General features: G+C 42.1%; 1 protein-coding gene across 7 annotated transcripts; it reads left to right on the forward strand.

Annotated features, from left to right (window-relative positions):
* The first annotated feature begins 844 nt into the window (after positions 1 to 844).
* Positions 845 to 21346, forward strand: LOC108051394. 7 transcript variants are annotated; one of them, XM_044461873.1, is made up of 10 exons: positions 847 to 920; positions 1872 to 2011; positions 3615 to 4010; positions 15505 to 17994; positions 18066 to 18229; positions 18765 to 18887; positions 18947 to 19615; positions 20007 to 20164; positions 20220 to 20361; positions 20743 to 21346. In XM_044461873.1, the coding sequence occupies exons 3-10, from the start codon at positions 3758 to 3760 to the stop codon at positions 20941 to 20943; spliced, it is 4200 nt and encodes a 1399-aa protein (XP_044317808.1). In that variant the 5' UTR covers positions 847 to 920; positions 1872 to 2011; positions 3615 to 3757; the 3' UTR covers positions 20944 to 21346. The 7 variants fall into 7 exon arrangements, with proteins under 7 accessions (XP_044317811.1, XP_044317808.1, XP_044317813.1 ...); XM_044461878.1 differs by having other exon boundaries at positions 20223 to 20361; XM_044461877.1 differs by having other exon boundaries at positions 20010 to 20164.
* The last annotated feature ends 3004 nt before the right edge of the window (positions 21347 to 24350 follow it).

The raw sequence follows: 24350 nt of genomic DNA on the forward strand, positions 1-24350 counted from the left end.
GACCGGCACAACCCTAAACCACGATCTAATTAAGGAGCGTATGTTCGCCAGATTGCCACTTTCAATCGTTATTGTTTCCGTTCAAACGGCCTCTGTCAGTGGCACTTACTCACCAAGTGTTTAAGGCGCAATCCAGCTTTTCGCAGATAAGCTGTCAAGAAATTCAGAAGGATTCGGTGTAGAATATTTGTTACTTTAGTCAACAAATCGCATTATAAATTCACATAAAAATCAAAATTACTTTTTAAGATTATAAATGTAGAGAAAAGGAATTGCCTTGCTATATCCAATTTTAAAAACTATAAACTTTGATCTATTGAAACCATCAACATTAGAATTTGTTTTTCAGAACTTTTTGAGTATTTCACTTATTTTTTTCCCAAAATAATTTTTTTATTTTTAATTTTTATCATTTCGTTATCCTCCTTTTATTTTATCCAAATATGATCTTCAACATATCCTTCATGTTCCTTTGTAGAGGGTATTAGTTTATGCCGTTTCAGCCACATCCCCTGAGTTTATTATAAAACCTTATATCCCACTGATGTCATATATTTGTTTCTCTGACCATAGTGCAAGCTAATCAAGTTGTAAAATCTTGACGATCGGGAATGAAACTCACTTACATATGTTTGGTACAACTGTAAGGTATTAACTCTTTATGATTTTATCCATAAAGAGGAGTTTATTTTATTGCAATGCGAAATGTACATGTTTTACTCCAGTATTTGGCCGTCTATTTGGCAGAGACGACCTGAAGACTGGCCAGCGAATCTTTCATTCCCGAGTACTCTTCCGAAGAGCGATCGCTCCTCCGGTTTCTCGTTTCTTCGGCTTCTTCGCCGCGGAGTCTTCGGGCCACAACCTGAGTCAGTTTGAGTCGAGCGTTCGAACGGTGCGCACCTGTTGACGGTTTCTTGGTAGGTGATCGCGCTTTGTGGGCCAGAAAAGTGAGGAGCCAATTCGGTCGGGGCTTCGTTGTGCGTGTGTGCGAGTGTGCGTTCGAGTCGTCGTCTATGAAAAGTGAATAACTTAAGCGGGCTTAAAGCCAACGCTGCGCATGCGTGTGAGTGAGCTGCAGAAAGAAAAGAGTGTTTTTCTCGGTGTGAGCCAAACGGGGAATAGGAATAGCGAATATGTAAACGTATACCGAATAAATGATATTTGTGCGACTCGCGTTTGTGTGTGTAGACAAGCAGAAATACATATATACATATACATATAGCCCCAAAGCGGCAGCAACAAAAAACTTCAAAAAACTTTCTTTTTTTCGCGCTACCTTTTTGCCTCGACTGGCAGTTAGTTTTGTCTGCGGCTTTTGTTTACGCTCGCTGTGAAATTGGTTGCAAATTCATAATTTGTCCGCCGTTTCACTCCCAATTAGAGAGCCACTCTGGCCCAGGAGTGTCAGTGAATTAATTGGGCATTTTTTCTTTTTTTCGCGAGAACAACCGCCAGGTTGGCGGTCCCAACCGGATACGTGGTCCGCTGCAACCTGTCGGTCGGCCTACACACGTCCGCCGACTGCAATGCGATCCGCTAAATGGCTCTAAGCCAAGTCCCAGTCCACGACCAAGTCCAAGACCAAGTCCAAGACCAAGAGCGAGTGGAAGTCCACAAGTAGACTGCCCACTCCCGATTCCCGTTCCAGCACTTGATACTGTTAGTTGTGCCATTTCGAGCGCACTTGTGCCAATTTTCCGGGCAGCAGCTGTCGCTTGATTTTTGCTTTTCGATTATTTAGAGTTTTGCATTCCTTCAAGCCGCAAAACCGCATTTCCACTCGGCTCGATCGTGGCCGAAACTCAAGCTGGATTTGGCTCTGGGTCGGCGAGATCTTCAATTTGGTGTGCCTTGTCGTTTTTTTGCAGTTTGTCTGGTGAAATTTTTCATTATTAGCGTTATTTATGTGCAAAATCTAATTGAAAATAACGTGCAATACCCGCTGCACGCAAAAACATCAATCAAATCTCGGCGATTGCAATCGCATGATTAATGGAAACGCTTTGAGGTGAGTCCGAAATGGAAAAGCAGCGAACAGGAAAATTTGTGGATTGAGTCTTGTGGAGAGGGGGGTGAAATTCCATTAAAACAGCAGCTTAAAGGACATGTATGACTTACTTTCCTCAGTGGCAATACTTTGGCATAACTGACAGTCATTAAGATCATGCCTTATGCAACTTTTGATTTCGTATTTCGGACACACTTATGTTTCTCTCTGTCAATATATCTCAACTCCCTTTTTTTCACTTCACCTTTTATCCACCTTCACCTTCCTCTGACTTTTGTTTTGCCGGCTCAGAAAACGGTTACGCAACAGACAAAGCTCCAAAAAAAATGGCTTATGAAAAATCACATGAGTCATTTAACTGAAGAAGATATGAAAGAAATGAAAACTAATTACGAGCTGCAACTTCCGCTGGGTGTTGAAAAAAAGTTGAAAAGAAAGCAAAGTTGATAAAACCAAAAATTATTCCTATGAAAATGTAAACAAGCGCCAGTGTGGGCGGATCGCTCAATGGAAAAACAAAAAACAATCCGCTGAAAAATGGAGTCATTTAATGACAGCCCAGAAAGCAACAGAAAACAACGACAACTCGCCCACGAAGAAAACAGTGTTTGTTGTGGTTTTGCTCTTCTGGCTGCTCACGTAAAACTTTCTATTTCACTGGGATTCTTCAAGCGTACAGCGGAGATTTCAAGGTTCCTTTTCGAGACCGAAACCGAACGGCGGGTAAACAGAGAGCATAAACAAAGCAAAAGAGCTGCCAAAATCAGACCTGGACATGACTCAACTGCAGGCGGCATATGACCGGTCCGATCCGGTCTGAGATCACGTATATACCCGAATACTCGAACACTCCAATGCTCGTATGCTGCGGAGGCAACCTTTAGCTTACCTTTCCTTTCCATTTGCTACCTCCGTTACCGCTGCTTGGCTGGATGCTTTCACTTTCCATCTAATGCCCGGCAATTGCTTCAGTTACTGCGGTTTGCGATCCAGATCTTGTTTTGGCTTCTGATTAGCACTAGCACGCCACACACACACACACACACATTGGGTAATCTCGAGCCACCGAAATCGATTAGGGCTTGTCCGCGGGCAACTGGCGACAGATCTGCTCCAGTTGATAAACTTGGAATTTCACTTTTGCTTTCTGACACCTCAAATTGTGCTCCGACTTTCGCTGCAACCAATTTCTGAGCGTCTTGGACATCAATCAAAATTAGCATTTCAATCAGCCGGGTTCAGTTAGTCGCTTGAATGGAACGCTTCACTTTACGTAACTGGGAAATAACAGCAAAGTTTTTCTGAAAGTGTTTTCTTTTCCAGCCGTTTAGATAGCCAGGTTTATTGACTTACTAAGCCGCTGCTTATGTAAATGCCAATGCTACTTTTGTGGAGTACTGCCAGTTAATGGGGCTTCGACCTATGCTTTTTAGACGTAATGTCCACTGCCAACTTTCGTGGCACATTTAGGGCTGAGTAATTGAATTTTAGTGATTCAGTTTGTGTGCAATGGACTCACCCAAAAACAAAAGACTCAAGACACAAACTCTAGAATCATTTGCAACCTTTACGCTCGTCTGACCACCTTTCTCCCTCTTTTCAGCATAAATACACACGGTCAAAGCCAAAACATGCCTCACCAGGGCACGGTTCATCAATAAAAAAAACGAAATACCAATAATAAATAATAGAAACCGCTGACAATAACCCTCGAAGAGGTAAAAGAGTGTGGTAGTTTATGCAAACATGCGACGAAAGCCACAGAATTTAACACACAATATACAGTCGAGTAGAGCCGCAGACAGAGGCGGAGGAGGAGTTGGAGTTGGACTCGGAGTTGGACTCGGAGTTGGGGTTGGAGCTGGAAGAAGGGGCCGAGGCACCTCCCAGCAGTCAGCAATTTCCAACAATAGAATGCCAAGAGACCATCGACACTTGATGGCCATGGCAGTGTCGACGTTGCCACTGGCTCTTCTGCTGCTCCTCGTTCAAATAACAGGTAAGTCTTGGCCAAAATCGGGGGGAAAGGGGCGGGCAACACGACAGTGACATGCCCAACAAAAGAATTTCACATGCATTCAGTTAATAAATTGAACTTTAATTGTGAGGCCTGTGCCGGCAGCCAACTTTCACGGTGTCGAACAAAGTGGGAGGATGAAAGTTGAGATAGCAAGGCCATGATCTTCAGCAGATCTTAGCATAGATTTCTCAATTGATAAAATACACTGGATAAGGCTGCGATTTAGGCCCTCTAATTCCATTGTCCCATTGCTATTCTATTACCAATGATCGACCTATAAATATTCTTCTTTTAAGTAAGGTCAGGAGTTTATTCTATTGTATATATTAAAAATATAGGAAGAGCAATAAAAGAAAATAAGACTGCCAAATGCACTCTTGTGCATCATTTGAAGAACCCACCCAATCTAGCGGTCATCCGAATCGAAACTCTGTCTTAGCCAAGCGAATCTCCCGCACTTGTTCTGAACGGATCTTATCTGCGCAATAATCACATGTTTTCATCAAAGGTTCTGCTCAAGTGAGCATTTAGTTATTGCAAACGGAGATACATCAAACCACTTTTTCCACACGTGAGCATAATTATAATTTTAATCTGTTACATTTCCGAGGAATGTCGGATCACAAAAAACTGAAAAATAAGAAAGAATTCGCCCCGACATGCCAACAGTTGATGAAGATGCCCGAGGCGGGCACAGTACGTGTTTATTCTTCTCCATTTCTGCCGTTCATTTTCGTCTTCTCCTTTTTAGAAAGCTTGCGTTTGCTGCATAATTTATTAGGCGTTACAAAGAATGCATAGCTGAGGTTTACCTGGTACCTGAGCAGCTGAGCACCTGAGCACCTGAGTGCCTTCAAACTGTGCCAAACGTAATGAAGTGTGCTAACTGTACTGCTCTGTACTGTATTCCACTGTAGGTGTCTCTGAACACCCGCACAAATGCGTTCAATTGTCGAGCACGCCAAGAAGTTTGTTAATTTTCTTTTTTTGCCACTGAAATACGGGCTTGACCCACTAAAATCGAGATATGTCACTCGATGTCTCTTTCTCGCTGGGTGACACATTTCAAACGGCTTTGAAGAAAACCTCAAAACTGGGTCGATCGCATCTGCATCTGGGTTGTCTAGTGCTGATCGCATCTCGGGGCTTATGATTCATTGGTAACCTCTGTTGCACAATTGCGATTATTCATACCGGATTCATTGACTTTTTCTTGGGCTTGTCTTGGGTTTTTGCGTTTGTTTGGTTCCAATTCGCTTTGTCGCTTACAAAGTGCGTGACGCGCGTGAATCGAAGTTAATTAATGTTTATTATGGCTTTTGCATGCGTGGTTCATAATCGTTAAGTGACGCTCAGCTGAGCTTATGTAATATGTGAAAATTTATTCGTCATTAGGCATGGCAAGCCAACTTCAATTGGGCACAAAAAAACTAATCAGAATGAAGGAGTGTAATGAAAACATCATGGATACCTAACCAGCGATGGCAAAAAATAGTTAACGTTCTTATAATGAACACATAATTAGTTAGAAGCTATGACTTAACAAATGTGAAAGCTTCTATAGTAATTCCTATTACAATACACATTTAATTTGAAACACCTTTGTCATTTAATTGCCCACATAAAATAAAAATAACAGTTTATAAGATAACTTAATACTAATGATCAAGAAATGATATCTGTTTTTTCGACAACTACAAAATTACATTTGTTTTAAATGTTTACCACCATTGAGCGGCTTTAATTTGATTTAAAAATAAACATATACATATATTAATATATATGCAAAATTCGTTGCCAGTTATTCAAATTTGTTTTTTTAATACATTTAATATTGTACTAAACTGTTACAAACATTTTTCTTTTTATTTTTTGAATCTCCATGATAGATTTAAAAGAACATTAAAATGAATTAAAAAAACATCACCATCATCACCATTCTAAGAAGTGCTTATTAAAATAAATAAAAGAAACGTTTTTGGTAAAGAAAAGAAAACTTCCATTTAAAAAAAAAATAATTTCAAACATTAAATTTAGTCTCACAAAAGAAACTTAGTAGATTTGACCCTAGCGGTTAAAATACAAATTGTCATGACTTCCTAAAAGGAATTAAAAAGGGGCGTTTTTTAAAACTATAAATTGGGGTTGATGTGCTAATTTAAAAAATCATAAATTCATGAAGATTCTTAAGAAATCAGAATCCTCATTTTAAGAATTCGCGGGGGTTTCAATTCCTATTTTTATTCAAGTGTACAAGCAATATTATAATAAATGAAATTGAAATTTATGCGAATCTTGGAATTAAGAAAGTTAGATTGTGTTCGGTAAGTTTTCCTTAGTGCACTGCTTCGAGAGGGATTTGTTGCTTGTTAATGCGCATTAAGTGCCAACTTCCCATACGAAGTCGACAATTAAGTGCGCGGCATGGCCCTAACCAGGAGCACCATTTACTTATGCATTCCATCGAAAGCCGCTGCTCCGCCAGGCAGCCACTGAAACCGCTTAATTGCACGAATCCGGCCAACTGAGGCGGGCAGCTCTAGCTCTCAGCGGGCTGGAATCAATTAAAGCTAACTGCACTGTTTACTGGGCCATTTGAAGTCGGGCCAAAACCTTTCATGCAGCTAATAAGCCACATTGGCATGGGGGGAGTGCCGAGGGTTCTGCCGCGGAATTTACATAGAGTCGGGCTGGAAAATTGGGTGAAGTGAAAATTATTTTACAGCAAGCTTAATTAAAAGAAAACAGAATCTCGGAGCGCCGGACTATTCAGTTATGGCTTACTGAAACAGTTAACAGTTAGCATACACCCAAGCTAACGGCTTTTCGGGGCTTTCGATACACAGATACACGGAGCGAATTGAAATCTCAATGGGGCATTTGAGCCACTGGAAAAGTGTCAAAGAAAGCGCCATGAGTTGGGCTTTTCAGTTTCCGTAGTCCAGCATGACTGAGTCAACAGATCGATGGATTGGTTCGGGTTCGGGTTCGGGTTCGGTTGGGATCTCATCTGTGACACTATAACCCGCTGACTTACTACTTCAACCTGTTGGCTTTTTCGATTTCGTTTTGGTTCCCCCTTGTTTCAGCCTTTTCCCCTGGCAGTCCTCTCCTTCAGTCACAACTGTTAGGCTGATTAAATTTTCAGATTAGCTGGTTCCACAAGCAATCTTTCCTTCTTATTTTTTTGAGTTTTTTTTGGCACATTTCGGTTACATGGCCCACTTGGCTGGAGTAAGTGAGAGAGAGCTCCGAAGAACGCTGCCTGATGGGAAAGAGGTGGAAGAAAGAAGCCGACAACGTTGCAGGCTGAGCAGAAATTTATCGCTTGACTTTTTATTGGGTCAAGAGGCAGGTTCGTTTGGCAGGTTTCTTATATTTTGTGGATCTCTGCTTGGATTTTTTCTTGGCCAGGGAACTTTTGTGGATTCTTGGTGGGCCACCTGTTCAAGAGCTGGCAATGCTGATGCAATTTATTATGGAATTCTCGAGCACTTCACAACAGGATATTTGAGGTTTGGCAACTGCGCAGAGGCAAGAATTATAATATTAATTAACATGGGCGCAGCTTGGTTTCTGGTTCCAGCTGTTCTGTTCTTTATTACATGTTTTAGTTTTCTGCTTTAATTAGATCAGTTTTTTTTTCGAGCCTTTTTTATCGTCAATTATTATCATACCAAAGAATCATTTCTTTGGTAGATACAGCTTGAAAAACAGTAGTCGATTCCCTATTCTGTTGAAAAATTATTCAATTCTTTGTATTGCAAAGTGATTAACTTTCCGTGGGAACTTCTTTTTATGTATTAACCAGAATTTCTACAGTGGTATCAATAAATCTCACATCTTTTTTATGACTTTAAGAAAGCATCTTCCTTTCCCTTTCCACGCAGTCAGTTCCGAAAGGTTCAAGCTCGTAATCAGCTCACATGCTGATCGCTCGTATTCAATTAACTTAAGCGTTTCTCCACCCTGACCGAAGCATTCAATTAGAGGCGAGCACAGACTGAGCTTCAGTTGGGATGCGATTGGGATGCCCAATCAAAACATGAAACCGAAGCCGTATCAATAACTGCATACTTTCCCTTTCCCGTGAGAAGAGAAGCGACTCTCGGATTGGGATGCCCAAAATTGTACAATGAAATTCAGCACATCGAAAGTTGCCAGGCGTGCTCACACATTCAGTCTGCCGGGCAGGCCCAGCCACACACCCATCGGCAGGCGATGCCAACTGAACCCACAATTTATCTCGTTTTTGCTTTTCCTTTTCTGATTTTTGCTGGTCATTTTCGATCTTCTTTAATGGCTGTCCTGAGGCGCTTTGGGCCCAGATTAAATTGCAGTGGGATAGAGAACAGAAGGGAATGCCGCGGGGAGAAGGGTAGGCGGGGTGCTTTCTGGAGACCCTTTCATGTGTCGGCGTTGACAATCAATGGCAATCAATGAAAATACTCTTTTTATGCTCTGCGGTTTTTATTTTGGAGACCGCTTCAAACCGGTTAGATGTGGAATGTTTTAAATTCAGACTCTTCTTGGCATACATTTTAGCATAATTTGGCCAAGACAGAACACGCATTTCGTAGGTTTTTTGCCCATGTCACAGGAAATGTTTAACAACAAACCGAGGGCTTGAAGATAAGAATAAGGTTTATTTAACAAAAAAAAAACATTTTCGACGAGAGCAAACTAAAACCTACTTTATAAATGAAGTCTTTAATAAAAATAAACAATTAAAAACATTTAAAAGATTGTTATTTTTTTACAACCAAAACAAAAGACTTAGGAAACAAACTTGACCAGAAAACATTAAGCTTAGAAAAATTAATTTATGGTCGCAACTACATTTTTTTTTATTAAATGTAAAATTCATACATAAATACAAAAATGTTAATGTAGTTTAATTTCCTAGAGCAAAATCAAAAGACTTAGGCAACAAACTTGATCACTTACGGAACATTTTAGTTAAAGTCAAAACAAAAGACTTAGACAACAAACTTGATCTCTAGAGGAATTTATGAAAAAGAAAATATTATTCCAACACCTGTAAATGCCAAATACCCAAAACATAAAGAATTGACCAAAAGAACTTGGGTATAAAAGCCGTTAAATGGGTGCAGTTAGCTGACTATTCAAACAAAACAGAGACCAGAATGACACAATAATACCCACGCTCTCGCACACTGACGCATTTCCCCCATTTCTATTTGGCACGCAGTTGGAAACAGCCCAATAAAAAGCTGACTGACTGACAGTCTTATATATAAAGTGGGATTCTTGCTATATAGAGAGCCGGTTCTCTTGGCCACTTGTTATAGACTTTTATTTGAGACACACACGCACAGTCGGGCTTGAACTTGTCACAGACCATTAAGACTATATTGGCCGGCAACTTGTTTCCGTTTGGTGACTATACTTAAGCCGGCTACTGTGGGTACAATGACCCAGTTTCGCTGGGGAGATGGAAAATATGGCTATGGAAAGACGGAGAGTGAGAGAGAGAGAGTCATCCATCTGCCTTTCAATCAATACATCTTAAGCTCAGCTCTCAGCGAATGTTGGCCAGAGATTTGCCTGGAGCATCATCATCATCTGTTGTCCGTCTCTATAATTTGCTCTTTATAATTGTTCAATCAGAGCAGGAGGCTCTGCCACCTTCCGCAGCACTGGGTTACTGACCCAAGAAAAGTTATCGACTGCAGAAATATTCCCGTGGCATGTTTAAGGGGCTGCACCGACTGCGATTTCAACTATTTTCCAGCATTCCCCCACGAGATCGTGCAGATCGCTTATCGCCAAGTAAATTGCAGCTAGTTACAGGGCTTAGTCTTGTTCTTGGCCGGGCCATTAGTTGCCTCGGTTCGCTCCCACCTGCGACTTAATTAAACATGTGAGACAATTAGATTTCATAAGTGGCGGCCATTAACTCGGGCATGGGATTGCGATCCCTGCGATTGCCACGGACATTCTATTGATATGGGAGGATTTCTTTCGGTTTCCTCGCTCTGCTACGATTAAAGGCAACAGAGCGCATCCAGGCTATAAATTTCCCCCACCCTGTTTTGGTTTTCGGCCCGGCTTAGACATGCCCCACAGCAGGCAGCAGAGCGTAACCAACTGCAGCAGCCTCATCTGCGGAAGCCTGACCAAAACAGAAATGCAGTCGGACTGCAACCGCCTTTAGCTTTGGCTTTGGCTTCGACTTTGGCTCCGTCTTCGACTTTGGCTCCGACTTAAAGGCGGTTAGATCAGAGCTAGACCTTGATTAAGGTCATTCGCTTTGGACCCACGTCTGAGGGGCTAATACAAAGGATGCAAGGCAACACACTCGAAGAAAACAACGTTTAAATTAAATTAATTAAATTATATTTTGTGCAGTTCACAGACCAGCTACATTTTTAAAAATCTTTTCTGATCTGCAATTCCTTAAGAATCGTCCCTAAAGTCAAAAAATTATCATTTAGGCTCAATTATTAAATTAAAAGTAGGTTTTAAGCTGTAAATTCTATAAGTTTTCTTAATTTGGAACAGGCTTATGGTGATCGGGGCTATTGTTAAAAGTTTAAAACGCACTTGAGCTGGCATTACCCTATCTTTTATAACTAAACATAACAGTTTTATATCATACATTTAACTTTTATTGTAACTATTAGGAATATAAATATCTTTCAAAAAATGTACATTTTCCTAAAATCCACTGAAAAGAAAGTATTTATAATGCTATTAAATACAGCCATAAAATAAAAAAGTTAAACTACACCAATTAAATCTTTTAAATTGTTGAAGCTTTGGATAAAGTAATGTTTTTGTAGGATATATTTATAAATGATTTCTATTTTATTACATTTACAAAAAAACAAAGGCTGTATTCAATTCGTGTTGCCTAAGGTGCTTTAGACAGGCACGCGCTTCAAAAAGGCAAAACACTCGTGCAGTGCCAAAGGCCAAGAGTCACGGTCACGGAGCCTAGAAGAGAAAAAAAAGCCACAAAATATGGTTGCGGAAAATCAGTTTTCCAGCGAAATGCTTCAATTTCACCAGACACAACTTCGGGTCGAGTGGAGTGCAGTTTGCCTTGTCTGTGGCTGCCATGTGGTCGTTGTCGTCGTCACTTTGTTAATTGCACCTCATGCATTTCAGCTGCAGAGAGTCGGATAAAAGTCTGGCCAAGATGCTGTTCAAGTTCTGCTCACGGCCAATTGTTTGTGCAGACAACTCTTGAGCAACAACACCAAGCAGTTGACGGTTTGATTGCACAAGTGCTTGGGCCCGGGCCAAAGATACCTTATTTGCTTTGCTAATGAAATGACCGAGGAATGACTCTGCAGCTCCATTGGATGGAGGCAAACTGTTCAGGCTGCACTAGAACCCAGTCCACAACGACTTTCCCTGGCATTTTTATTTCGTCCACTGCCACAACGCCCACAACGAAAGTCAAATGCCCAAAGAATCAATTTGCATTAAATCAAATTTTTAATAGTCCAGCTTGGACAGCGAAAGACAACGCCTAGAAAAGCATGTAATGGATTGAGTTCAGCCCGCTCAAGCTGGTTCTTAAACTCTGAATTCGGGGCGTGGTTTCTGTGATGAACACCAAATCTCTTTTTTATTAGAAATCTTCGCCGAAGGGTCGGCTGAATTCCCAATTGGACAGCCCATTCTTGTTTATGTTTATGGGCCAATTTAAAAAGATGAAAGAAGCTTAGGCAACAAGCACATAAAAGCACATAAAATAAAAGAAAATAAGAGAGAGGTGAAAGAAATATTTGTTAGGGATTTGTTTAGATTTTTTGTCTAAGATTACTTTAATCGCTTTGATCGTAAACAGTAGACGGGGTTGTGTGATCGTACGAATCGTAAATAACTTGAATGGATTTTTGATTTCATAAAAATATAAGAAGATTTGTATGGGTAAAGTTTAAAATCCTCAACTTAGAGGCTTTATTATTTTAGAAGACAAAGCACCGAACCTTAAGATCTTTTGTAAACCCAAAAATGTAAAAAATGTTGAACTTTCTGTCAGTAACTTAATCCAAGACAAACATAATATTTATATTTGAATTACAACAAGTTTGGGGAAAAGTAAAAGGTTTAACGCAGTAACTGCGAACTTTAGTAGATATCGTGTTTAAAGGAAACTATATCAACAGTATATGACCATTTCTTTTTATTTATTTTCCCTACAACATGATTACCTACTGAAAGATGGTAATTACGTTATTTCGATTGTCATTTCGAAGTCGTCTTCCTGAATCTAAACTACCTATTTAAAAGCAATTACATAAATATATTTATGGTGAAAACACAACAAATTGTCGCCTGCCTTTTGGGCAAAGCATTAAATATTAATATTGCATAATCGAGCCGCCTCCGCAGGTGCACACTTAAAGTGCTCAGGGCAGACATGTCGTATGCGCAATGTTTTGGTACGTGCGTTAAATGCCGAAGTCGAAACGGAAAATTGTCGTATTTCATAAGCAATTATCTTCGCCAGCTTTGCCCACATTAGAGGCGAGCAGGCGGACTTAATTTCGGTTTCTGCTTTTGGCCACGTTGAGAAACAGTTGAAAAGTGCAGCGAAATAGAAAGTGATTTCTTGTCAGCAATTTGGAGGCGCTGAAATCGCCAATTTGAATGGAGCACAAGTCGATTTTGGAGTTGGGTGGAAGGAGAAGGAATTGCCGACTGTGTGGGTTGGGCAAAAACTGGAAAACTGAAAAAGTGGATGAAAAAATAAGAGACAGGGCACAAGTCGTGCGTCCTCGATGGAGTAGCGATCGCATTAGTGTGGGCAAGCACTGGAACTAATGACAACTCTTGCTGTTGTCTCCATGTTGTTGTCATATCGGGTGCATTCAACCCAACTTGTCTGGATATAATGGCCAACAGATTTTACTTTCGTTGCGGCCTGGCCGTGAAAGTGTTGCATGCCCCGCTCCAAAATGGAATTCAATTTTCGTATCCCAAATTGCGTTACACATTCAACCAGCTATGTCCATGTCTGGAGATTTCACAGCCGCCGGCTCACTTTTACCACCACCCCAATCAAAATCCCAATCCCAGACTCGCTTCGGAATCAATAAAATCAAAAGGAAAACTGGAAAATTAACAATTCGCGGCAAGGAAAGTGAAAACTGTGTCGCCGCCTTTTGTTTTGCTTGCCCAAAAGGAAGCGTTAATTGTATCAAAATCGCAACAAATAGCTGCGGCGAAGAAAGTGAAACAAATATTGTGTATTTCAATCAGAGTGGAGCCAGTTTAGCGACAGGTGAAAGTAAAATCTGTGCCAAACTTAATCAAAAAACCACGAGACCCACAATGAGCCACCAATGCCGCTCGGCAATTGGGTTAAGCTCAATAACTAAACGTGTTTCGCCGAGTGAGTGTGAATTATGATTGTTGTTTTGGTTTAACCTTAAACTGGTTCTGGCCTACCCTCCATAAAGCCCAAAAGATGACATGCACTTGACAGCCCAAAAGATGGTCGGAAGAGTGGAGCCGCAGTCATAGAAAGCCAACAGCAAATAAATCTTTTTGGGAAGGTGTCAAAGAATAGCTGGGTCACACTTGAGTGCCGAGTGAGATCTGTGTGATCGGTTATGTTTGTCTAAAAATTCACAGCTCAAGTATCGATGGTTTCGAATAAGGTACTGAAATAAATCACGCAAAATTACAGTCATTCTGACCCACTTTGTTTAATAAAACCAATGAATGGGTATTGAATTTGATGTCTTTAATGATATTCTATGTATTAATCATCTCTGGTTTTAGTTTTTATTAAATCACCAAGTATTTGTCTATTTCAAGTAACATAAATACATAAAACAAGTTCAGCCACTGTCATTCTTATACCCCATAATAATACCTTATATTAAAATAGCATTAATTTTTAGATACTCATCTCATTTCTCTCGGTGTAATTGATGCCTGGCTGAGAGTGGGAAATTGTAGCTTAAGATGCGATAAGAAGTGCCCATTCGAGATTTCTTCGCTCGGAAAGGGGAGGTTCAAGTGCTTGTCCCCATTCGATTGCCATCTGCATTCTACAAGACAACAATCTATATTTAAGTTGCATATGGCGAGGCTCTTCTCATTTATCTGCCATATCCAAGGAAAATGATGAAAATCAGTCGCAACAACAACCTCGGCTTGGCATCTTTTCAACGCTTGACGTAGCAATTTGTGAAATTCTTCCTAGGCTGCCAAGCGAGTGCAGATCTAAGGCCCCGAGGCCTTGTATCTAAGTGTCTGTGTGCCGACGAGTACCCAGGGTAATCAGTAATATGCCTTCGCCATTGTGACAGATATGCTAGCCATCAGCTATATCCACATACTGTGCTCACAAACCCACAATTTTGAAGGAAAACCAACACAATTATATGCAAAGAGAGTGAAAAGAATATGAGGAAAGACAAAGACGGCGACTCAGACTTGACATCGAAAACAAATGATGCCTGGCAAAGGCTGCGACAGAGATTGAAACTGATCCGAGCTTGGTATGGGCTGGGCTGGGCTTTGTTTTCCTCCCAAATGCAAATGAATCGCGTTGACAATGACTGAGTGCCTGGCTGTTGGCTGCTGGGAAGGGCAAGTTGAAAAGGAAGGGGCAGGTGCATGGGGCAAGTGAAAAGTGAAACCCCGATGTGATGATATTCTTCCATTGCGATGATAAATTCAAGGGAAACTGAACCTCGGAATTCGACGCTCTTTTCAATGAAATCTTTCCCTTTCTTCTTGGTTTCTTGCGGTATTAAATGTCATACAATAAAGATTTCATTTATAATATGTCTAGATAAAAGATTCATCTTTAGATAGGGATTTGATTGAATAACACACAGGTGTTTTAAGGCGATTTGATTGATTATTTCTAAATATCACTTTCAATAAAGCTTTAATAAACGTTGTTAAATAAAATAAACGTTGTTATTAAAGCTTAGAATATTTCTTGAATATACATATAAATAAATGATCATACAAAAATGTTGCGGATTTTGAGCTGCAGTTTTGTTAGTTATGTTATAAACATTGACAAAAAATTGTAATGTTTAATATCAGCAAAGCGTGTTATATATACCTTTAAAAATGTAATGCTTGTTCATATTTAAATTATGTTTTTAACTTTATTCGATTTCATGAAGTAATAACAATCGCGGTATTTAATTAACTAGTTCTGAAAATGTTTTTTTTAATGTAATAATTGTACTTATAGTATACATGACTGTTGTCAAAGGATGAATTTAAAATATTAAACTTAATAAAGTCAAAAAACTACTACATATACTGTTTTGGAAGAAAAAGGGAAAGACATGAAACAAATAGCTTTAAAACTGAAATAATAATAATCCTAACCACATTTAGCTATATAAACTAAAGCTAAACTGCCGCTTTAAGGGTATAGCTGTTAAATATAGATATCTTATCTTCTTAATTCCAATTTATTAATATTCTCCAACATATATTGTTCACCCTATTTTTGCAGCTGGCCAGCACGAGAGCATCTCGCAGATCTCGCCCAAGTCGAGCAGCCACCGCAGTCCGGCCCGCCTGAGCATCGAGAGCACCGTGGCGGACTCCATCAACGGCCTGGCGGAGAGTCCCCGCTCGCCCCGCGATCTCAACGAGAACGAGACGCGGGCGGAGCGAGTGGAGCGCTCGGCGTCGCCCATCCTCCACGATCGCCAGTCGCCCATTGGACCCAACGACGTGAACTTCCCGGAGGAGCTGGAGAAAGACGTGTCCGCCGGAAGGTACTTTCACTACAACATCAAGCCCACGGGGACATACGACAACCAGGAGGAGCAGCCCGAGCGAACGCACCAGGGGATCAGGGCCGGGAAAACCCTATCCCTGGGCAGCGGCATTAGCAGCAGCAGCAGCTCAGAGCAGTCTTTTTTAGGGCGGGGGGACCTGCGACCGCTAGTGTCGGGGTCCCCGATTCGGCCGAGTCCGAGCAGTACTGCCACCTCAGCGACGGCGGCCAGTGCCACGCAGGCGCCGCATAGTCCGCGCCAGAACGGCAACCCCGACATCCAGGACATCATCACGGGCATCGTGAAGCTCCTGAACGGTAATGTCAATGTCCACGCAAATACACAGGGTGTGAGGCGTCCCTCGGCCAGCAGGATCAATAATCGTGGTCCGCCGAGGATTTCCGAGGCCCAGAACCTGCCCATCGACTATGAAGCTCAGAAGCCCGGAACTTCGATGCGACCGCCACCGTATCCCTTCGACCGTCCGGATCGTCCTTTTATTACGGGTGTGCCCATTCCCGAGCAGATTGTCCCCGTTCGTCCGGGATTCGTGAGCAATCGTCCGCCATGGTATCGCAACAAGCCACGCCCACCCATCGCCACCAGTGTGGGCGGCAATCGGAGACCCTTGCCTCAGTATAAACCCCTTCCAGCTCCGCATGTCCAGTCCCAATCCCAGTCCTCTCCCCAACCGCAGGATCAAACGGAAAAGAAGAACGAGCAGGAGAAGGAGCAGAATCACCAGGAGCAACAGCCGGCAGAAGATATGGTGCAACCCACCGATACCACCTACGACTCGGAGTTCTCCAATGAAGATGCCAATGCCCAGTATATCGAAGTATCCGACCAGGACACGGACTCCACTGGCGGTGGAGAGGTGGAAGATGAACTGCAGCCACCTCCCGCTCCACCTTCCACAACGAACAATCCACCAACGCATCCAACAACTCCCTCGAAGAAGAAGCACAAGCCAAAACCAGGAAGTGAAAAGAAGAAGCTGCCAGAGGAATCGAATCTGGACGAGGGCTTCACCACCATCATTGAGACCAGTTCGGTGGTGCACACTGTGATGGGCATGTCCTCCACCTACGTGCCCATGTCCATGGACAGTGCGGAGAGCCTCGGTCTGGATCCCTCCACCGAGGAGGTGATCTTCATGACCGCCAATCGGACACCCGGCCTGGAGACCAGTGCCACCTCCTCGCTGAGCACCTCCTCGTCCTCCAGCCTGGCCTCAGACATCCAACCAACGTCCTCCAAAGAACCCACTACCACCACCACCACCACTAGTACCACTACCACCACCAGCTCCACCTCGACCACCACCTCAACCACCACCCCGCCATCTAGTTCGAGTTCCACCGAAAGTGCGCCACCTAATAGTTCCAATGCTAACACCAATGCCACTCCGCCCGCCCCCTACCATCCCCGTCCCGGGATCGTCCTCGATGATCCCGAGTTCAAGCCCGGTGGTCGGCCACGCCCACCCGGCCAGCGAACGCCCCCGCAGCAGACCCTTCCCCAGCCAGCGATTCAGCCGACGCGGCAGCATCTGCCACCCGGCTACGGGGAGATCTTCGATGTGACCCTGTCCGCCATCCAGGGACCGGGTCCCAAGGGCAGTGGCTCCCAGCAGACGATCAACATCAAGCCATACGGAACGTATGCGGCGGGCGGAGGTCAGGGCGACATCATCGTGTCGGCATCAGGTGACGACGGCTTTGTCTCCATCGACGGCAAGCGCACTTACATCAATCTCTTTGGTGACCCCACAGATCCACCAGCGGGGGCCACGTCCCCAGCCACGCGTCTGCCCCAGTTGCCAGGCTCTGGCTCTGGGTCGGGATCAGGATCAGGATTAGGACCAGGACCAGTATCGGGATCGGGAGTAGGATCCTCGCCAGGAGTTACAACCGGAGGTGGTAGTGGTGGTGGTTCCTCCAGCTCACCAGCTGTTCCGCCCAACGCGGTCACCCAGAGCAGTGGTGGCTATGTGGTGCCCGAAACGGAGGTGGTGGACCTGCAGGGTCACAGCAAGCCGCAAGGAGGAGCCCCCACAACGAATGCCGGACCCACGCGACCGCACTACCGCCAGAGACCAACGCAGCCGCCCGTGAGGATCGACACCTGCATCGTGGGTGATGATTCCACCTGCGACCAGGCTCAGCATGAGCGTTGCAAGACGGACAACGGCGTTTCCAGCTGCCACTGCAGGCCAGGTGGGTTCTTGATTTGGGCATCCCGATCAGGAGAGGATTTATTCATATCTAATTCATTATGTTTTTCTTAGGCTACTCCCGACGAAAGCACCGGGAGCCATGTCGACGGGTCATCTCCTTCCATCTGGGCATGCGCGTGGATCGCATCTACGAACACAGAATCGTCTGGGACACCAAGCTTATGGACAAACACAGCGAACCCTTTGGACAGCTCAGCTACGAATCTATTCGAGCGGTAAGTCATTGTAATTCGGAAAATGTTTTCTTAAGGAGTCAATAATTCTTAAATAATTGATTACTGCCAGAAATATATTAAAAAAGAAAGGTAGAGTAATTGTTTGATCTTTTATTAAGACAAACATTTGCCAGCTTTTACGAAAAGGCATAAATGAATAAGATGGCAAAACTAGCATAAATATTTGAAACATTTGCTTGATTGAAAAAAAATCTTTGTTGGCATTATAAAACAAAATGCTATTTTAAATTTTATGGAAAAATGTCCCAGAATAATTGTTGTTACCTGAATTAGGCAAACAAACACCATCTGTAAAAATGGGAATCATAGTTTGAGTTTCTAAAGATAAAGTATAAAATATTACAAAAACAACGCATGTTTGCAAAATTCGTTCCTAAGAAAACTATTTTTTGTCGTTCGATATTTGTTATTTATAATAATAGAAAAAGTCACAAACGATCATGTTTATCCTATAAATAACTTTGTTTCAAATAATTTCGTAATATTTGCAATGTGTAATTTATATTCCTTCCAGTTGGACTCTGCCATGTCGATGACGCCCTACTCGGACGAGTTCATGGAGGCCAAGGTGAACAACATCTACCGAGGTGATCCCAATCTGGGCGGAAGTGGCGTCTACGTGAACTTGACCATCAAGGTATGTATCAATCAGGTACTCCTAAAAAAACTAAATTGATTGACGTTACCCCAATCCAGCTGGACGAGAGTGTGGAGACATTGCGACCCAACCTGCGCAGCGACGTTCAGAAACACCTTTTGGGAGTCCTCCACCGGCGAAACAACAACATTGGCAACTCCGTGCTGTACGTAAGTTCGCCGGAAGGAGCGGTATCCGCTCTCCAGGACCTGGACGAGTGCCAGTCGCCGGAGCTGAATGACTGCCATCCCGGCGCCAGTTGCAGCAATACGTGGGGCAGTTTCCGCTGCTCCTGCGAAGCGGGACTCCGTGATCCGTGGGCTGACCAACCGGCGCGATCCGGACGCGAGTGCCAGGCCTGTGCCGACTCCGTGTGCAACAACCACGGCACCTGCAGCTACGGCGACGATGGCGCCCAGCTGTGCACCTGCGACTCGAGCCACTATGGCGCCCAGTGCGAGATCGACGGCGAGGTGCTGGGCGTGGCCATCGGCGCCTCCGTGGCGGCCATCATCATCATCGTCCTGACCCTGGTGTGCCTGATCATGTGGTCGCGGCGCTGGCAGCGGGAGCAGAAGAACGCCATGGGCTCCCCGGTGTTCGGGTACATGAACACCGCGCCGCTGAAGTCCGCAGGATTGCCACAGGCTGGCTACCAGGTGACCCTGGAGGACCGCATGCGATGGGCCCAGATAGCCGACGTCATGGCCCAGACGAACCACTACGGGGTAGGTATCTGGCGGTCATCTAGTAATGATGATTTAATAGGACTTTTCTTTGGCATAAAGAGTATTTTCTTTAGATACAAAAAAAGTATTACAAAATGATATGTAAGGGCCATTGCGACTAGTGCAAATAAATAAAATACTTTGCAATGACCTGTTTTTCCGTATTTATATAAACTGAAATACGGACTTTTGTATTTACAATTTATAGGAAAGGATACGTCCTCTTTACTGTATTACAAATTCCTGATCAAAAATTAACATTAGGATTTCAAACTACTTATAAATAAACAATTCCGATTTATTTTTTTTGTTTAACATATTTTAAGAATTTTATTTTTGCCTGACATTTAATTTGTCTTTCACTAATTACTAATTGCATTTTCTGCCCCAGCAGGCTGAGCCCATCGGACCCACTCGGCCTTCGTCGGCGATGTTTGCGTATCCCAATTTGGGGGCCATGGGCATGGGAACCCTGGGCGGGATGTCACTTCAGAGCACCATGCAGATGCATCCCAGCGCCACTCTGGCCCCTCCTGTGCCATTGCCCAGGTATGAATCAGCATCCTGTTTTATAGCATATTCTGAGTGTTTTTCTTTGACTTAGAAGACTTGGCCTGGGTCCCCGCTCGAATGGAATGCGGACACTGGAGAACTCCAGCTCGAGCGAGGAGGAGGATCGCGCTGATCTGCTGGGAAGGAATTTCCAAGTGCCCCGCCCCAAAAGTCGCAGCAATGGCAGTATAGCGGTAAGATCGAGTTCATTGTCTCTCAACATAATAAGATAAAGCGACATAGTCAAGTGACCTGTTTAAAGTAGACAAAGGATTGGTTCTAACTGTGCTGTTTAAAAAAGTTACATACCAAAAAAGCATAATAACTGGTTTTAAACAAGACATCATTGCTAATGTTTCAATAAAGAACTATTTCCGTGCCTGTTAACTTAAAATAGAACAAGTTAAAAATAATTAATTTAAGAATTATATCAAAATTTGAGACCTGATCGTTAGCAAATGACCGTTAGTGATATAAGCACTTTTATGGTTTAATTGTTTCAGATTCTTAATATAAACATAAATATTTTGTATTATACTCTTATAATCAATTAATATAATCGCTTTTTATAACAGAACCAATCTGGCATCTATTACGATGTGGACTACGAGCCGTCGGGCAATGGGATCGGCAACTCGAGCGTGGACCACCTGTACGGGTCGCACAACCAGTCCGTGACGCACTCGTCGGGCCACAGCCACATCCCGGGACCCCAGGGAATTCCGATGAGCACGTACACCTCCGGTCGGGGTCCCAGCAGCTACTACATGAAGTGACCCCTGGCCGATCAGAAGCCACAACCCTGTACATACGCAACCTAGACTAAGACGACTATCACCAAAACACTTTTCCACTGCAGTCCCCGCGGCGACTGCAGCTGAGACGCGTTTTGCAGGATCCCGATGCCCCTTTTTAGTATGAGAAACGTAGACTTAGGACTATCCGTAGGTTCCACCTAGATGTACGCAATGCAAACAACAACTAATCATTAATTTTAAAGACTACTGTTAAAATTTAAATTATTTCACTGCTGTCCACTTAAAGTCAAATCCCATAAAATAGTTGCTTAGCTTATTTTACGATATTAAAATATGTTTAATGTATTAAGTCCACATAGCTAGAATGTCTGTTTATGTATATAAATGAATAAAAGATCTAAATTTACAATTGAATAGAAAACTTTGCACTTTTTTTTTAATTTGGAGATGATTGTGGTAAAAGTAAGATATAGTAAGATAACAGTTTGATATATTAATAATCAACAGTTCAAATATTGGCGCCTAGTGGCTGCAAAACTGTAAGGCTTTAATGTACGTTTCTTTATCTCGCTCTTACTAACGCACATAGAGCAGCACCGATCAGCATGTGGTAAGAGGGAAACAACTACTGGTTGTGTGTGAGAGTGAGTCAACTAAATAGCGTAAAATCACGATTGGCGCCCAATTTAAACTTGATCTGAGTACACATTCTTTATTCTTTATATATTTTATGGCATCTGCCAGATTGTAATAACTCTAATAATTTATTAAAATTTTTTTTTTGGTAAAAAAAACGACTTTTTGTGGTGACTTATCTTTAATGTTAAATGTCTGCGGTTTTAATTATTCAATTTTAAAGACAACATTTTGTTATACATTTTGTTGTTGCGTGAGTTCATTTACAGACTCTGATTTCTCAGACAAGTTTTTTTATTCAAAAACTTAAATGTATCAATAAAAAATAAATATTTTTGTTAATAATGATTTTATTTATTGAATTGTCAACTTACGACATTACGAATAAAATTAAATGACAGCCTATATGATAAATTCGATTTTGTAATGAAAAACAAGTGAAAACTTTTCTTCTTCTGCAATGGTGTTTTTTCTCCTTATTGATAATCACATCGCCTTCCGCTGTGAAAATATATATTTTCACATTTCATGTAAAAGGAAAAAAAGACCACGAATTAATTTATGACAATTTTCGGACGCTGTCTCCGACGCATTTCACACGCATAAATAAGTTGAGGTAGCTGATAGAATGAAGAAAGTAATGTTTGCCCGCTGCGTATGCGTGTGGCAGGTTGAGCATTTGTTGGAAAACGCGAAGGCGTTGAAGTCTTCTTATGCAACACACAAGTGGCTACAAGTCGTGCCTTAGGTCAAGCAGTGGAATGCCCACTTAAAGCGGTGGTTTTTTATTAATGTGAGGTGAAGTGTTAAAGCACCTTCATAAAACAAAACTATTTTATTAATATCGTGTTTCTTCGAATAAATTTTAGTGATAACCAAGAAAAGTTTTATGTGATTTTTAAAAAGAACTATGATCAAGGAGCCGCTTCTTTTACGTATACTTGTTATTGAGAATTAGTCGAGCTTTTAAGCTTTTACTTCCATAAATAAGAAAAAAAGAATATTTAAAACCTTACTACTGGTAAACCTGACCTAACTAATATAAGTTTAAAAAGAATATTCATTGCTGCTTAGTCATAAATAAAAAATAAATATTATGAACCATTCATCGCGAGTGGGGGAAATCTACCATTGACAAAAAATTAGGATAATAAATATCTCCTTCAAAAAACTTGATGAAAGGGCAGTACAAATCAGTTCATTATAATTATTAGAAAATATTAATCAGTACTGCTTGCTAGTTCCTCATATTATTTTTATTCGCAAATCAAAAGATTTTGAAAGACCCATGATATTTCACGAACCCTGGTTTGGAAATTAAATTATATGTTACAGATATGTCACATGATTTGTCAAAAATGCCGGAGGGGGTATACATATGTGTATGACAAGTCAGCCGCTGAGCCCAAGACTTCGCCACCTGAGAGATCATCAATATTTGGCCATTACGTGTCGGCAATTTGTGTGTGGAGGCATGCGTACGAAGTTCAATGCCGCATGAAGCATCAAAGTGGCGCTGCCTAATTAATCGACGTTCGCTCGCCAATTGCTGTTGTTGTTTTTCGGCGGGGAGGTCGAGTTCGACTCTGGGCCATCGGCACCTCGAGGCGTTTTAATTGCGCTTATTTAATAATTATCCGTTTGCGGTGACTAGTAGCCGTTGCTCTCGTTCGCCGTAAATTGCACAAAACTACAAATGTTCAAAACGATCGTTTCACTACATCTGCAAGCGGTGTTCGGCCACCACTGTTGACCCATTTTCCTTTCATTTCACTTTTATGTGTTGCTCTTTCTGGCTTTTGTAGCAGTGACGCTGCAATCTTTCAATTTCGTGCCGTGCCATGCCATCCCACCAATTCGTTTATTCAAACGCCATTCCAAGCAAATCACGTAGATGAAGCGGCGTGGCCATAAAAAAAAACTCAGCACAAATTCCATTAGGTTCGATTTGCCATTGTTGAGCGGTTTTTAGCAATTTGCGCTTGTTATTGGGTCATATTATGTCACAGAGCATTTATAGATTGCGATTCAATTTAGCCTTCGCGCCTTCGGAGGTGTCAATCCGTGGCCAAAAATACTATGTGGTAAAATAGGATTACCGGTGATTTGAGATTCTAGCACCTACATATTTGTTCATCTGTACTATCAGTTCGTAATGACTTGGCCAAGAGGTTAATTCGAGTTCACTATATGTTATAGGTAATGGGACTGTCTTTAACCTGTTTTAGGCATTTCTATTCATTTCCAGACATAAATTTCTGTTGTGAACTTAATAATTGTCAACTTTTAATGCACATCTAAAAATTACATTTATTTTTCAAATGATATATACTTAAAAGAAAAGGCTGCTTACTTCCCAAGCGACTCCCTTACTTTCAACTACATTCCCTAAGTCGGAAACCTTATGATGCACAAGTAATAATAAGTAAACTCACTCACTCACTATTTGTACCAAAGTGTACCGAATTAAATGAATTTAAATGCCAAAATGGTAAAAAAAAAAGATAGTAGAAGATAGATAAGATAAAATATAAAATAAAAAAATAGTTTAAAGGCAGTTTACTGCCCTTTGCATCACAAATCAAAGGTCTGCTAACTTCTCAAACCACCCTCGTACTTCACAGTGGGGAACCCTTTGATGCCCAATTACAAACTAACTTCACTCACTCATTTTTTGTCACAAACTGCATCGAATATCGTAACTTCAAGGGCAGAGTCACAGGGCAATACCTCCCCATTCGACACCCCCGCATTTTGTGTCGCATGCATTTCAAGCTGGGCTCCTGCCA

This window comes from Drosophila rhopaloa, unplaced genomic scaffold, assembly GCF_018152115.1.
Source record: "Drosophila rhopaloa isolate 14029-0021.01 unplaced genomic scaffold, ASM1815211v1 contig_115, whole genome shotgun sequence".
NCBI classification, from domain to species: Eukaryota; Metazoa; Arthropoda; class Insecta; order Diptera; family Drosophilidae; genus Drosophila; species Drosophila rhopaloa.